The sequence below is a fragment of the Panthera onca genome, chromosome C1, assembly GCF_046562875.1.
Source record: "Panthera onca isolate mPanOnc1 chromosome C1, mPanOnc1 haplotype 2, whole genome shotgun sequence".
NCBI classification, from domain to species: Eukaryota; Metazoa; Chordata; class Mammalia; order Carnivora; family Felidae; genus Panthera; species Panthera onca.
Window position 1 is genome coordinate 113,132,081 of NC_138346.1, and position 16,165 is coordinate 113,148,245.

At 40.9% G+C, this 16,165-nt stretch overlaps 1 protein-coding gene across 4 annotated transcripts in view; it reads left to right on the forward strand.

The window, feature by feature from the left end:
- Nucleotides 1-260: 260 nt before the first annotated feature.
- FAM168B (family with sequence similarity 168 member B) overlaps nucleotides 261-16,165 on the forward strand; it is a 35,969-nt gene continuing 20,064 nt past the window's right edge. For 2 of the 4 annotated variants that reach the window (XM_060623863.3, XM_060623866.3), the window contains exons 1-3: nucleotides 363-474; nucleotides 6,848-6,928; nucleotides 15,516-15,599. In XM_060623863.3, the coding sequence (XP_060479846.1) occupies nucleotides 6,859-6,928; nucleotides 15,516-15,599 (154 nt within the window). In that variant the 5' untranslated portion in view covers nucleotides 363-474; nucleotides 6,848-6,858. Of the gene's footprint in view, nucleotides 475-615; nucleotides 787-6,847; nucleotides 6,929-15,515; nucleotides 15,600-16,165 lie in introns of those variants that run through there. The other 2 variants (XM_060623864.3, XM_060623865.3) reach the window with 2 other exon arrangements.

Genomic DNA, 16,165 nt, shown 5'->3' on the forward strand with positions numbered 1-16,165 from the left:
GCCGCTAGCTGCTAGGGCTTCTCGCCCTACAAGCTCCGCACGCCGGGACCCTGGGGTAGCCCAGCCAGGGGTCGCACCACGCGGTGCTCCCCGCAGACTCCATCCGGGCGTCTCTCAGACGCCAGCGGGAGCGAGCACGCCGCCACCCCAGTCCGGACGGAGCCATACAGTCACGTGCCCGGCGCGTCCCCGCCGCGGCGCGCTCCAGGCGGAAGTGAGGTCGGTGGCTCGGTGGCTGCGCAGCGTCGGCGGGGAGCGCGGGCTGCGGAGAGGCGGGCCGGGCGGAGCGGAGCGACTGGAAGCGCGGGCCGGGGAGGCGGCGGCGGCGGAGACGGGGGCCTCGCGGCTCAGCCCCCGCATCAGAACAGGCCTCCGCGGCGCTCGCCCTTCGCCGAGCCCCACCGCCGAGCCCGCCCCGGGCCGGCGTGCGCTGGTCATCGAGGCCCAGGCTGCCGCTGCCGCTGCCGCGGCGCGGTGAGTGCAGGCGGGCGCCCCCGGGCGGGGGCGGGGCGGGACGCTGCGCCCTGTCTGGCCCGGGGCTGAGCGCGGGCCCGGGCGGCGGGCTCGGGCGGCGGCGCTGCCGGCCGGAAGTGCGGCGCTTTGTGCGGCCGGCCTGGGGCGGCGCCAAGGTCGGGCCAGCGGCTTAGGGTCGCTTGGTGCCCGGGCGGGGGGACGGCCTTGCGGCACCCGCGGCGGTAACCCAGGCTGTGCTTTGTCCGGTGGGACGGACCGGGCCTCTGGGGGCCCGAGGGAGGAGGAACTGGGCGCGGACTGGCGCGCGGGCAGGTGCGGTGTGGGTGGTGGGGGGCTGCTGCCCAGGTGGCCGGTGAGAGGTGGAGTCCGTGCCCAAGAATGTTCGCTGGATCTTTTTAAGGTCCGACTTAGATCGGGTCAGGAAAACGTATGAAAAATGGGGAGGCAGCAGGGTGTTGTTTTCTCTAACTTAGATTTGGGATTCTTGTGGTTGCAGTCATTTCGAATGTGTAAACTAGTCACCTTGTCTACCTACAAAGTAAAAATGATTGCCTGGCAGAAGCTTAGTGTTCGCCCTCCAGCTTGAAAGGCTTTTTAATTTCAGAAAGGACGTTTTGTCGCCCAGTCTGGGTTAACTTTAAAGAAGTGAATCTTTGCAGCCTGTCCACAAACGGTATTTTTCTTTTACAGCGTACTCAAGTGTGCGTCTTAATGGGTCGTATGAATTAATGTTTTATTAAAGTCGTACATGAGAATATTCGGGAGTGTTTGTGGCATGCAAGAAAAAATTATAAGTGAAAAGGTTTGTCTCATTTCCACACTTTAAATTTTCAAGTCATCGTGTAATTGAGATTATTTTCTCAAATACGTAAAAAAGTTTGAAAGTTTTTGCTGTGAGCAATAAGAGGGATCCATTTTACAACTTTGGTGAGTAAGTAGTGGATTATTTTTGCTTTGACAGCCAATTGGACAATTTAAAGCTCTTTTTCCTAATGCTGAAGCTACTGTAGTACACACTGTGAAGATTTCCCTTAAGCTTTATAAAGTGGGTTTGCTTTGGTGGGAGTGTTTGTATGTTGCTAATGTTTAGTTGTGTTTGTGACTAAATGGAAGATAAGATTTGATAGAGGTCCCCGCAGGCTTTAAGAGTTGAAGACAGCAGAGCCAGCAGCCTGTGCCTTCTGATGGGTGTCCTTGAGCAGCAGTTGCTAAAAGTGTTGAGCAGGTAGCATCCGCTCCTCCTGGCTCCTGCCTTTGGAAATAGTGGAAAGATTGGGTTCTGTGTGTGAGGTGAGTGCCTGCAACTCAGGAGGAAGTACCATCTGCTGCTGTAGCTCTTACTGCCCCTGCCCTCTTATCAGGCCGTAATAAATTTGTTAGGATTTTTAGTTACTGTTCTGCTCTACACCTGCCTTTCAACTCATTTCTACTTTATGGTTAGAATTGTAATGCCAAAATTGTTGAATTTTCAAACATTGGGAAAATTAGTAGTAGAGGTAGAGGATTAGAATTGGAAAATAAGAACTTAAGTGCGTTGTAAAAATATTTTAATTTTTTGTATGTTCTGTAGTTTAAAGGGAAATTTTATTTCTCACATAAACAGCTTCTTTTCCTAGATCAGTTGAGAGCACTTTTAAAACAACAGAACACTAACCTAAAAGAGTAATAGTTATTTTTCTGATATCTGTGTTCCACTCTACGTATATGCCTTTGAAGTCTTTCCACTCCTGTGTAGAAATACATGAATTTCTTCCAATTTCTACCTCAGTAGTGAAGGTAGAGTTTGAGGGAGTTGAGAACTTTCTCCTCTTTAAAAAAAAAAAAAAAAAAAAAAAGTTTTAAGAGAGAACGAGTGTGCACACTTAAAATTTTTTTATATTTGATTAGTGGATATGAAAGCTGAACCCACTGGCCAATCTTAACATCATCACCACGAGTCAAACTATTTAACACTACGTGCATCCTCATGTGATAGAAGTACTCTGCATCACCTAAGAGTACTGCTACAAAAAAACATTACAGTCTGCATCAATAGATCTTATACATCCAACTTCCAGTTGACAGACAAATTGGAGGAATAGGGTGGGCAACACCATGAAGCAATCAGACAAACCCGTAAGTTGGGGCATTCTAGAGGACATTTTTATAACTGTAAAATCTTTTTACAGTTTTTTTCAATATAAATCAAAATCCAAACAAAATCCACCTAATGACTTTTATGTGTAAATCTATTTTAATCTAGAACTGCCCTCCCCACCCCTCTACCTTTTTCCAGACCTTTGACTTACTGAAGAAACTGGGTCATTTGATTTTTAAAATGCCCCCTTTTGGTTTGTTAGTGTTAAATAGTTTGACTTGTGATGATGATGTTAAGATTGGCCAGTGGGTTCAGCTTTCATATCCACTAATCAGTAAACAGAAGTTTTCAACAATTCTGAGTTATATATTTTTTAAGTTTATTTATTTTGAGAGAGAGAGAGAGAGCATGGGCGAGCAGGGGTGGAGCAGAGAGAGATGGGGGAGAGAATCCTGGCAGAGCCTAGTGCCAGGCTCAATCTCACAAAGTGTGAGATCATGAACTGAGCCAAAAGCAAGGAAGGATCACGTGCTCAGCTGACTGAGCCAACCAGGTGCCCCTAAATTCTGAGTTATATTTTAAATAAACGTTTCAACTTCATATATATATATATATATGTATGTATATATACACACACACACACACACACACACACACACACACATATACATATACATATATTTAAAGTAAGCTCTGTGCCGAATATGAGGCTTAAACTCACAACCTAGAGATCAAGAGTCCGTGCTCGACTGACTGAGCCAGCCGGGCACCTCTCAATCTCACATTTATTGCTGTGAAAAGTTATATTTTCTATTAGATAGTTATTTTATTCAAGAACATTCAGAAGATACATATAAGATACCTGTGTGCCAAGCATTGGTGAAATGCAAGGAGACAGAGCTGAGAAAATTATTTTCCCTGTCCTTGAGCCTCAGAATCTTGGGGAAGTCTCATTATTTCAAAAGTAACCTAAGAAGCTTTTTGACATTAGTTCACGGACTTTGTCTTTATATTATTCAGACCTTTTTATTGAATAGGAGAGGGAACTGCAACTTTTTTTTATCAGTCTTGTTATATTTTCTTAACCTGTAATTTTTAATTCATTAAAGACTTTCAGTCACTCTAGGAAACATTATTAGCCTCTGGGGAAGTAAAAGTGCTTTCAGGAAGTGTAACTTCTGAGTAGTTTGGAACTTATGGTATTGAGAATTCAGGTGCAATTCTGTACATTTTTAGTGGCAAATGTACAGTAGAATTGTGTTACTGGTTTACGCTATGAGATCCTTATGGCAGGAGAGCCTTGTGGTATTCAGTGCTTCATTGAGTTATTTAAAATTTTTGGTTGTTATGAATAACATTGTTATAAACATTTGTGTACAAATTTTTGTGTGGATGTATATGTTTTCGTTTCTCTTGGGTATTTACCAAGGAGTAGAATTACCAGATCGTATGGTAATGCTTGTGTTAAATTGTTATGCTATTCATGAGCTTCATTGCCTACTCCATGACATCTCCTACTCAGCCCCACTTCCATAACAATATTTGCTGATTCCCTACAAGTCCAATTGCCCAGTATTACTGAAGTACATCTTGTATTTTCTCACTTCTGTGGCTTTTCGGGATCCTACTTGTCCAGAGCTTGTTGAAAATATCACCTCTGTAATCCAAGTTTTTTCTGACCATTCATTCCCCCCCTCACCTGTTGAATTTTTGCTCTCTCCCCTCACCCCTCATAATACTTTATTCTTTTATGGCTCTTAATGTGGCTATTACTACTGTTTGTTCTATATCACCATTATTCATGTTTTTTGTTTTTCAGGACTGGGTTGTCCAGTAGAATAGCCATCACCTAGGTGTGACTGTTGAAGTTAAACTAAAATGCGGTTCCTTACATGTGTTAGCCACATTTCAAGTGTTCACTAACCAGCCATTAATGGCTATTTACATGGACAGGGTAGCCATATCTTTTCTTTTCTTTTCTTTTCTTGCCATATGTTTTCTTCACAGAAACTTCTATTGGACAGCACTTTCCTAGATTGTAAACTCAGAACTGGGACTGTGACTTGCTTTTTTTTTCCCCCCTCTGTGGCCTTTGCATAGTGCTTTGTTTATCTTGAATTCAGTTGAGTAAATGAAATTAGATCCTGGCACAGGATAGAGAAACAGAGTTTTGGAAGGTATGCACTTTCTAGAGATCATAGTTGAGCTACAGAGATAGATGGAATTTGTGAGGGTTTCCACAATTCTTATGTTGTACATCCACTAAGAATGGGTTAAAAGTGCAGGACAATAGGGACTGGAAGTTGTCTATTTGCTTATTTATTTATTTATTTTTTGCCAATTTGCTTATTCTTAAACTGTGGGATAAGATACATAATTAATTCTCCTGCTTGCTTTCTATGGCTTCCTATTATTTTCTGTCATCTGTGTTGTAGACATGTGCCATTCACTGTGATAGCCTCTAGTCTCATATGACTATTTAAATTTAAGTTGAGGGGTGCATGGCTGGTTCAGTCAGAGAAGTGTGCAACTCTTGATCTCAGGGTCTTGAGTTCAAGCTTCACTTGGGTATAGAGATTATATAAATAAATAAACTTTAGAAAAATTTAAATTTTTATTTAAAAATAAATTTAAAAATCAGATAAATTTAAAAATCAGATCCTGCAGTAGCCAAGCCATGTTTTTGGGTGCTCAGTAGTTACTTTTAGCTAATGGTTGCCATATTGGAAGGCACAGAGAGCATCCTCATAGTTGCAGAGAGTACTGTTGGCTTGTACTGATCTAGATTTATCTTTTACCTGTAATTGTGAATGTCACGGTAAAGTTGGCACCTGCCTTTTGGTTTAGAAGTTTAAAAAAAAAATTAGTTTTTCAGATAATGAATATCCAAATCACAGATGTTCCTAATTTATTCCTAATTTAGACTAGAACTTGTTACAAAGGTTAAGGATGGGACCTTATATATTTTTTTCTGTATTGAACTGCTTGATTATGAATATGCTGAATGAGTCGGGTAAGCTGAGACCTTGAGGTAGTTAATTTTTGCAATATGTCTTTGTAATGGAATTTGATACCTACAGTGTTTGAAGGTGCATGTGTTTTTTAAGAAAATCAGCAAGTACTTGCACCTGTTTTGTGCCAGATACTGCTATTGGTGCTGCAGTAAATAGGACTGAGTCCCTGTTCGCTGTCTGCATGGGGCCACTTTCTAGTTGGGGATGTGGTAAGGGAGGCACACGCTAAACAAGTAAATACATGTACATTTTATTAATTTTTTTAAGTAGACTTTTTTAGAGCAGTTTTAAGTTCACAGCAAAATTGAGCAGAAAGTACAGAGAATTCCCATATACCTGTTGCCTGTCATCCCCCCACCCTGTGGTGTTTTTATTTTTAAATTTAGGGTCCCCCTTAATCCTTACTACCATGTAAATTGGTGTGAGTGACTTACTGGACGAGGAATGCAGAATAGTCTTGATTAAACTCACTTTCGGAAAATACTTTGGGCGATAGAATTCAGAGGAGCTTGCTGAAGATACTGATGAGAATCATATTTCTATTGAGGAAGGGGTAAATTCATGGTTGTAGCTGGGTAAGTTGAACTTTACAGGAAAAAGATTGTGAAAAAACATTGAATGGGTTAATAGAGTTGCTGGGCTGTAGCTGATTTTTCTTTTTAAGAAAATATATGTATATTTAACAAAAGTTATTGAAGAAACAGAGCAAAGTGCAAAAAGAACACTAACCCCACCCCATCTAGAGACAGTCTCTGTTCATATTTTTATATTCTCCCAGATCTTTTCTGCTTGTGTTGGAAGTACACATGCCTGTGCCTATACTATGTGCGGGTGCAGATTTGATATCATACTACATAATGCAGCATCATTCCCTTCCTTTTTCTATATAACATGTCAGTCATGTTCTTAAACATTTTAAAAAGTAGCTGTACACTATTTCATATTCTGAATAGATCTGGTTTACTTAACTATTCTTTGTTATAAGGACATTTAAATTATAAGGACATTTTTTTTCACTGGTTTAAGTAGGGCCGTAGAGAGCACTTTTTCCCTTTAACTTCCTATGGACTGAAGAAGCTGTGAAGGAAAGTTTACAATATTAGGTGGGTGCTCATCAGGACTTCTGGCCTTCCTTTCCTAAGTAGATTGGCAGCAGCCTTAGATGCCTTGTTTTTAGTAGACTAGAGGAGGGACTCTTGCTGTCTGCTATTTTGAGACTGATGTTGGAGAAAAACTAGAGAATAAAAGTGCTTGGCTAAATGACTTTTTCTTTCCTTTTTAGTTCTTGAAATCATGAATCCTGTTTATAGCCCTGGTTCTTCTGGGGTTCCCTATGCAAATGCCAAAGGAATTGGTTATCCAGGTAAGCAAGTAAAACTTTGTTTTGTTACGGAACTTTGAGCACTTAGTAAATTTCCATGTCCCTAAGAATGCTTTTAGTTGACAAACTTAGCTCAAAGTGAGTTACACAAGGAAGAAAATGTTTTGGCTCATGGAACTGAAAAATCAAGAGGTAGGACTGGATTTGGTCAAAGCTTGATCTGGTGGCTCCAACAGGTGGTACTGGGATCTGGTTTCTGCCTCCTGGACTCAGCTTCACTTCCTCAGGATTGGCTCAGTATTGGTCATGGGTTACACTTCTCCCCATTGTGGTCTCTCTCTGGTCAGCTACTCCCAGCAGTATACTGGCTATGAGCCTTGTTACATCTGCTCTATAGGAAACCCCCATGGGGCTTCTCGTTCTCTATTCAGACCAGTCCTGGGGTGTGTTCTGATTGCACTCAGCTTCCATCCCTGGGCCAGAAGGAGATTCTGCTGGTTAATTCAGGTCTGAGGCATATTCCTCCTTTATTGGAGTCAGCTAGTCAAACTTGGGCTGTGAGGGAAGCAGTAAAGCAAATTTGGGGGACTAGGAGCTGATTGGTTGAAAACAGCAAATGGTCATCCTAGTTGGTGACATCTAACATGGAGTCATTATTTTATTTTTTTTAATTTTTATTTTTAATTTTTTTATTTTAGAGAGCATGTGTGAGTAGGGGAGAGGGGCAGAGGGAGAGAGAGAATCTTAAGCAGGCTCCATCCTCAGCGTGGAGCCTGACACGGGGCTGGATCCCATGACACTGGGATCATAACCTGAACCAAAATCAAGAGTTGGTCACCCAACCCACTAAGCCACCCAGACACCCCAAGGAATAATTATTTGTAATGTTAAATTTTTTTGTGGGTTTTGATAATATGGTGGAACAGATAACCTTAAAATCCTGTTGCTATAAAACCTCTAGAAAATTGAATACAACATTTAGGGGTGCCTGGGTGGCTCATTGGGTTAAGTATCCAGCTTCAGCTTAGGTCTTGAACTTACGGTTAGTGAGCTCTATTGTCAGTGGGAGCCTGCTTCAGATCCTTGTCTCCTTCTCTCTCTGCCCCTCCCCTGCTTGCATGCTCTCTCTTTCTCTTAAAAATAAATATTTTTAAAAAATTGAATAAAACATTTAAAAAATGTACAACTGAACTTGCAGGGTAGTGAGTGAAATATCTGTAGCTAAATATGAAAGTGACATAAAAACCAGTGCATTTGGCCATTGAGCTGATAATTAGCTTGTCTTAAGGGGCATGTGCTCTTAGTTGGTTTTAACATCCCACAAGGGGACAGAAAGTGAGGCCATTGTGAGGCTGAGAGTTGGGAGTGGGACCCTACACCAATCTTGTTCCTCCAGAGGGTCATACTCCCAGGGAAGATGTAGACTAAAACAGTTCTTTCACTGGTTCCACAAGGGAATTTTATCTCTGCTTGGGCTCTAGGAAGGGGGAAATCCTTCCTAACACTTTATAACCAGTCAGGGATATTGGAGGCTCCACTTTGTATTACTCAGACTTACCAGGGGTCCATAATTGAGAAACTAACATAAAAAGTAGTCTGCAGCCTTCATTACCCCTAAGCACCTGACAGCAGCAAATGCAGAACTGCTATGGAGGCATATGTTCCCATTCCAGGTTGTGTGGGTTTCCCACAAAATTCTGCCTGTTAACAATGCAAGTAAGAGTCACCAGTCATGATAGACTTCAGGAATAGAACATCAGGTAGAAACAACATCACACAAACAAGTTTAGAATAATTGAAGATCAAAAAGAAAGAATGAGAATATAAGAGGGGAACTAGACATGGGTGTGTGTGTGGGGGGTGACCATAAAGAACCAAAGGAACTTAAAAAGGAATGGCATGTGAATAAAATTCAGGTTAAATTGCAGGTAAAACACCACTGAATGGGAGAACCAGGATGCCAAATAAGGAAAGGGGGGAGGGCTATAGGAGAGCAGTTAAGAAATCTAGATGTCAGAATGAGAAGATTTGGGGAGAATTAAGAGCTCCATAAGGTCGAATAGAGAGACTAGAAGAAAAGGAGTGACAGAATTTTCTGGAATTGATAAAAAGAAATTTAGTAATAAGACCTACTATCTTTAAGTCATCAGACTAGTTTAAACAGAATGCCAAATAGCTGAGGAGAATCCTGGGTGGATCTGGAGCAACGGAAATAGGCAAAACCCTATGGTATTAGTGTTGCCTGATAGTGTTTTTAATAAAATATTGATTGCCTTTCATATTCCAGTTCTGTGCAAGATACCTAAATTTTGTTCCTGTTCTTTGGCCAAAAGCAGAGATTGGCAAACTTTATATAAAGGTCCAGGTGTAGTATATATTTCAGGCTTTGTGGCTCTCTGTTAAAACTATACAACCCCTACTTTCCAGAACAAAAGCAGCCATAGACAGTACTGAGTGTGTGTTTCAGTAACACTGGAAACCGCCTCAGTAGGTTGATTTTTTTTTTTTTTTTTTTCCAAAATAGCAGTAGCAGTGATTCTTCATGTATTTTTTTGTTTCTCCTCCCTTCTCTCTTGGGACTTACATTTATAAGTGTAGTAAATCTTTTTACCTGTTTCTTGTGTCCTGCATTTTTTTGTCTTTTACATTTTTTTTCTCTGTGAGCTTTAATGTGGATATTTTATCCGGAAACCGCCTCAGTAGGTTGATTTTTTTTTTTTTTCCCCCCCCTCAAAATAGCAGTAGCAGTGATTCTTCATGTATTTTTTTGTTTCTGCTCCCTTCTCTCTTGGGACTTACATTTATAAGTGTAGTAAATCATTTTACCTTGTTTCTTGTGTCCTGCATTTTTTTGTCTTTTACATTTTTTCCCTCTGTGAGCTTTAATGTGGATATTTTGTACCAACCTGCTTCCATTTCACTAATCCTGCTAATTCTTCTCCAGTTTGCTATAAAACGCATTTATTGAATTGACTTTTTTCATGTACTCCAATCTTCTCTTTTCTCCAACATACTAATTACAGTTATTTTAAAGATCTTGTTTGGTGACTGCAGTCTGTGAATCACCTGTGGGTCTGTTTTTATTGTCAGTTGTCCCTTTTTTTGTTTGTTTCTCAGCCATGTGGTCCTGTCTCCACATGCCTAGTGTTTTTTCATTCAGTGCAATACACAGTGTACTAAAATTGGAGGTGGGCGGTCCCTATCAAAATAACACCAGTATTCTTCACAGAGCTAGAACAAATAATCCTAAAATTTGTATGGAACCAGAAAAGACTCCGAATAGCCAAAGTAATCCTGAAAAAGAAAACCAAGGCTGGAGGCATCACAATTCCAGACTTCAAGATGTATTACAAAGCTGTAATAATCAAGATAGTATGGTACTGTCACAAGAACAGACACTCAGATCAATCGAACAGAATAGAGAACCCAGAAATGGACCCACAAACGTATAGCCAACTAATCTTTTTTTTTCTTTTTTTAATTTTTTTAAATGTTTATTTTTGAGAGAGAGAGAGAGAGACAGAGCATGAGCAGGGAAGGGGCAGAGAGAGAGGGAAACACAGAATCTAAAGCAGGCTCCAGGCTCTGAGCTGTCAGCACAGACCCAACGCAGGGCTCAAACCACGAACCACAAACTGTGATATCGTGACCTGAGCCACAGTTGGACACTCAACCAACTGAGCCACCAGACACCCCCACTAGTCTTTGACGAAGCAGGAAAGAATATCCAATGGAATAAAGACAGTCTCTTCAGCAAATGGTGTGAAAACTGGACAGCGACATGCAATAGAATGAAACTGGACCACTTTCTTAACACCATACACAAAAACAAATTCAAAATGGATGAAAGACCTAGGACAGGAAGCCATCAAAATCCTAGAAGAGAAAGCAGGCAAAAACCCCTCTGACCTCGGCTGCAGCAGTTTCTTATTCAACATGTCTCTGGAGGCAAGGGAAACAAAAGCAAAAATGAACTACTGGGAACTCATCAAAATAAAAAGCTTCTGCACAGTGAAGGAAGCAATCACAAAACTAAAAGCACATGGAATGGGAGAAGATATTTGCAAATGACATAACAGATAAAGGGTTAGTATCCAAAGTCTGTAAAGAACTTATCAAACTCAACACCCAAAAAACAAATAATCCAGTGAAGAAATGGGCAAAAGTCATGAATAGACACTTCTCCAAAGAAGACATCCAGATGGCCAACTGACACATGAAAAAATGTTCAACATTACTCATCATCAGGGAAATACAAATCAAAACCACAGTGAGATACCACCTTACACCTGTCAGAAAGGCTAAAATTAACAATTCAGGCAGCAACAGATGTTGGCGAGGATGTGGAGAAAGAGGAACCCTTTTGCACTGCTGGCGGGAATGCAAACTGCTGCAGCCACTCTGGAAAACAGTATGGAGGTTCCTCAAAAAATTAAAAATAGAACTACTATATGACCCAGCAATTGCACTACTAGATATTTATCCAAAGGATACGAGAGTGCTGATTCAAAGGGCCACATGCACCCCAAAGTTCACAGCAGCACTATTGACAATAGCCAAAGTATGGAAAGAGCCCAAATGTCCATCTACTGATAGATAAAGAAATGTGATGTGTGTGTGTGTGTGTGTGTGTGTATATATATATATATATATATATATATATATACATACATGTTTATGTTATATATAAATATATGTAATGGAATATTACTCGGCAATAAAAAAGAATGAAATCTTGCCAATTGCAACAATGGATGGAACTAGAGTATTATACTAAACAAAATTAGGGAAAGACAAATATGACTTCACTCATGTGGAATTTAAAATACAAAACATGAACACAAGAGAAGGGAAGCAAAAATAATATAGGGAGGGGGACAAACCACAAGAGACTCTTAAATACAGAGAACAAACAGGGTTGCTGGAGGTGTTGTGGGTGGGAGGATGGGCTAAATGGGCAAGGGGCATTGGGGAGAACACTTGCTGGGATGAGCACTGGGTGTTATATGTAGGTGATGAATCACTGGATTCTACTTCTGAAATCATTATTGCACTATATGCTAGCTAACTTGCATATAAATATAAATATAAATAAGAATTGTAAGTGGTCCAGTTGATGTCTTCCTTTGTGAGGCAAGATAGCATACTGATTGAGCTTTATTTTCTTCAAGCCAGCTTTATTGAGTATGATTGACAAGTAAAAATTACATATATTTGGGTTGTACAACATGTTTTTTTTAAAGGGGTATATGATGATTTATGTATACACTGTGAAATGATTACTGTAATTGAGTATCTTCAAATGCTATCATATTTGGAGATTAGAGTTTCAACATACAAATTTTGGAGGGGGCATATTCAGTTCATATCATGCCCCCATGCCAATATGTCCATGTATTCGAATTTCTCTTTTTGTTACATAAAACGTGGTGGACACAGAATTAGAGAAGTAGGCTTTTTAGTGGGGGAGGATAACACTTGTGAAAGGTCTAATGAAGAGGAAGCAGAATCAGGTAGGGAGAGCCTCAGGACTGTGCTACACATTGCTGAGGTCTTAGCCAGCTCATGGGAGAGCTGTGAGGGAAGGATTGGTGGTTAGAGGAGGCCCTCATTAGGCAGAAGTGGCCCTGGGAGTCAGCCCACATACTCCTTATGGCTGAGCAGGGGGTTCTTTTCTGGAATAGTGATGCAGGTTCACTTTGTTTTGTCAACTTAAGATATACTAGGAGTCATTCCATGTTGGTTCACAGAGGTTTGCCTTGTTCTTTTTTATATTTTGTATAATGCTGCTGTTGTAATCTTGCATCTTGTGGGGTTTCCAGAGTTTATTCAACTAGTTCTTTGGATAGATATGTTGTTTGAAGTATTTTGGTATTCCAGCAATACTGCAGCTTATATTGATTGTGGAAATTATCTCCAGGGTGGATTCCTTGACATGGGATTGCTGCGTGAGAGAGTAAACACATACGTAATTTTTAAAATACTGATGATTTCCCTTCCATAGGATTTTTATTGTTTTGTATTCCTACCAGAAGCATGTGAGATGGTGGTTTCCCCACAACCTTGCCAACAAAGTGTGTTTTCAGCCTTTGGATTTTTGCCAATCTGATGTTAGAAATGGGATCAGTGTAGTGGTAGTAGGCAGTTCTATCCATGTCTTCTATTTATTTATTTGTTTCTATTGGGTTTTTTTTTTTTTTTTTTAGTTTTAAGAATTATTTATATATTAGGAATATTAACTTTTTGTATAATTTGCAAGTATTTTTGCTTTGTATTTTTTTTTTTTTTTAATTTAGCTTATGGTATCTTCTGTTCTGAACTTCTTATTTTCATGAAGTGATTAGTCATAAAAGTGATTAGGATTTGGGATTACTTCCAGTGTTTTACAAGAGTGGAGTCTAGGTTGTGTAATTTCTAGCTTTCTAGTGTTTCTGTCTCAAAAGGGAGCTAGACTAGATGTTGAAGGAAACAGTCTGTGGTACTTACTGTGAGGGGCATTTTTAGGAACACAGTGCTGTGGCCAGGAAGATTGATAAGAATAGGAAGGCACAGTGCTTTTCCACTTTATTTATTGGAGCCCCCCTGCAGGTTAGAATTTTCTGGAAAAATTAAGAAACTGAAGGTGCTACAACCAAGACCAGTTAAAGCAATGTTCGTGAGGGGCTGGGGAGGCAGTCCTTTCAAGGGTTTCCACGTGGGGGGTTTTGTGTGGCTACGGTGGAAACCTTTGGACTAGAGTAAGTAGGGTCCTGCTGTGGGGCCCTGGGTCAGGGTGGTGGTGTGAGTGGTGTGCGAGTGTGGTGTACAGAGGATGTCCTGTTGCTGGTGTTTAATTATGCTGTTTTAAATACTTGTTATTTGGGTTTTCTCTTTCATTTTAGAGCACAATAATTCATTGTTAGAAGGTTAGGATAGGAAGCGCCAAGCAAACATAATAGTAGTGTTCCAGGAACCTCTTAGACACAAGACAAGTACAGGAGCAGATGATGCCCCTGGAGGATTTATTGGTAGAATTTATGGAGAGATGAGGACATTGGATTTTGAGGGGATTGTTGTAGAGGCCTACCCGATGAGATCTAGGTCAGTAGTATTTAAAATTTTCTTAACCATGAAACTTTCGAAGATTTGTAAGTAGTTCCATAGTACTAAGGTAAGTTAGAGCAGCAGGGTGAATTGAGGGCAGGCTCCAGAGCCTGCTTGACCTCCTGCTGCTCACAGTTGAGGCCTCTAAGGAACTGTACAGGGTTCATAGAACACAGATTAAAAACTACCTTCCTGGTCTTTTTAAAATAGACATTTTAGGTCTATTTCAAGTTGAATCTGTCCTTGATGTCCAAAATGAGTGAATTTGGTAAGCATTTGATCTCCTCACACTGTTTTCTAAGTAATTGGGCAAATGGGATAGTGGTGATCTATGAAGGAAACTCAAAATAGCTTCTGCTGAGGTGGAGGAGGATCAATTTTGAGAAAGGAAAGCGACTCCGAAGCAGAGGATTGTGTATGAGATGAGAAATGGGCACTTGCAAGTAGGGATCCCTTGGGAGTGGTAGGTCTGGAGCCCCTGCCTTGCGAGGAGACCCGTAGAGCCTACAGGACCACTGCTGGAGCAGGAGATGCAGCAGACCAAGGGCATCCAAGCTGTGCTGGAGAATGCAGGGGTTTCTGTAAGGCACTTTATCCACACCTTTACAGGTGACAGCCAGACACACAAAGATTTTCCTTCTGGAATTCTACTCTGTTTTCTCCTTTGTCACCTTCCTACCCTTGTGGTTTTTCACTTTGGTTACTCTTAGAACCACAGTGCCTTAAATATCCCTAGGAGACACTTTCTTTGAGTCTCTTCAACACAGAGTCTTTTGAAGTCTCCTGTTCCATTTCAACTTTATTTACAGGTGAGGGCAAGAGGAATAGAGAAGGTAACAGCTTTTCATAACTAGTTTGTGACAGACAATAGTAAAGACTAGTGAATCTGGGTCATCTTTATTGGTTCTGTGCCCTGAATATAAGGAAGGCTTTCTAATGCTCCAGCTGTCACATGAATGGAGTGTTCTGGACTGTGAGCCAGCTGGGTCAGGGGAATGCCTGGGCATGGGCCTTACAGGGCTCCCTAGGCTGTGAAGAGGCCAGGAGCAAGTAACTGAGGCCCTACTCACTGCTGGTGGACACCTGGTGACTAGGATTTTGACCGTAACACTGTTTTATTTGATGTTTTTGTTGTATTCACATGAATTAGTAGTGGTTGTGGTTTAGTGTTCTTAAAGATTCATCATTTGTAATTATTTGTAATTAGGTTGCTTGCAAGTGGGTTGTGACATTGGATTTTTCCCATTTCCGTGTGTCAGTGGTACCAGTTACAGCCCCTTCACGACACAATCTCAGCATTCTCATTACTCTTGCTAAGTAGTAAATTATATGATGAGAATCTAGAATAAAACTGGTAAGTTTGAAAGACTTGATTATGACCCCTCCTAATTCTGAGGAAAGGAGACACCTAGTGACAAACTGCTTAGCATACATACCCTTAAGTCAGTCTGTGGAGAAGATAAAAACGACTGGGTCTGGGAGCCATGGTTGTAAAATTGTGTTACTCTTTTAAGTGGTGACATTACATTGTTCTGTTTTTCTCCAGCTGGTTTCCCCATGGGCTATGCGGCCGCAGCTCCTGCCTATTCCCCCAACATGTACCCTGGAGCAAATCCTACCTTCCAAACAGGTATGCAGCCTGTATGTGCTGGGTGGTAGAAGTGCTTTGCATGGCCGGGGAGAATGTACAGTGGGTGGGTGTTGAGAAGAGAGGTTATAGAATTAGGATTTGGGGTTGAGTTGATTTCTTGGTTCATAAGATTAGCCTTGTTGTTGAGTGCAATAAAAGCTTTATTCTTACTGCATGTAGAGGTCTCTGGACACTGCGTTTCTCATGTTCTTCCACAACATGGATCTTCATTCTAATCATAGGTTGTAAGTTGCAGGTAACTAGAGCCAGGACACATAGTTATGAAATAGTGTTGATTACTAGAAACTAAAGATTATTTTGTTTGGTTAATAGGTGGAATTCTATGTTGCTAACATTTTTAGAGATAACCGATTTCTCCCATATTACAGCACTTTGGTTATAGTTTTACTTCTTTTCTTTGAAGTATAGTTAACAATGTTCCATTAGTTTCAGGTGTACAACATAGTGATTCCATAAATCTATAAGTTATGCTGTGCTTAAAGTATAGCTACCATCTGTCATCAGACAACCCTATTACAATACCATTGATTATATTCCCTATGCTG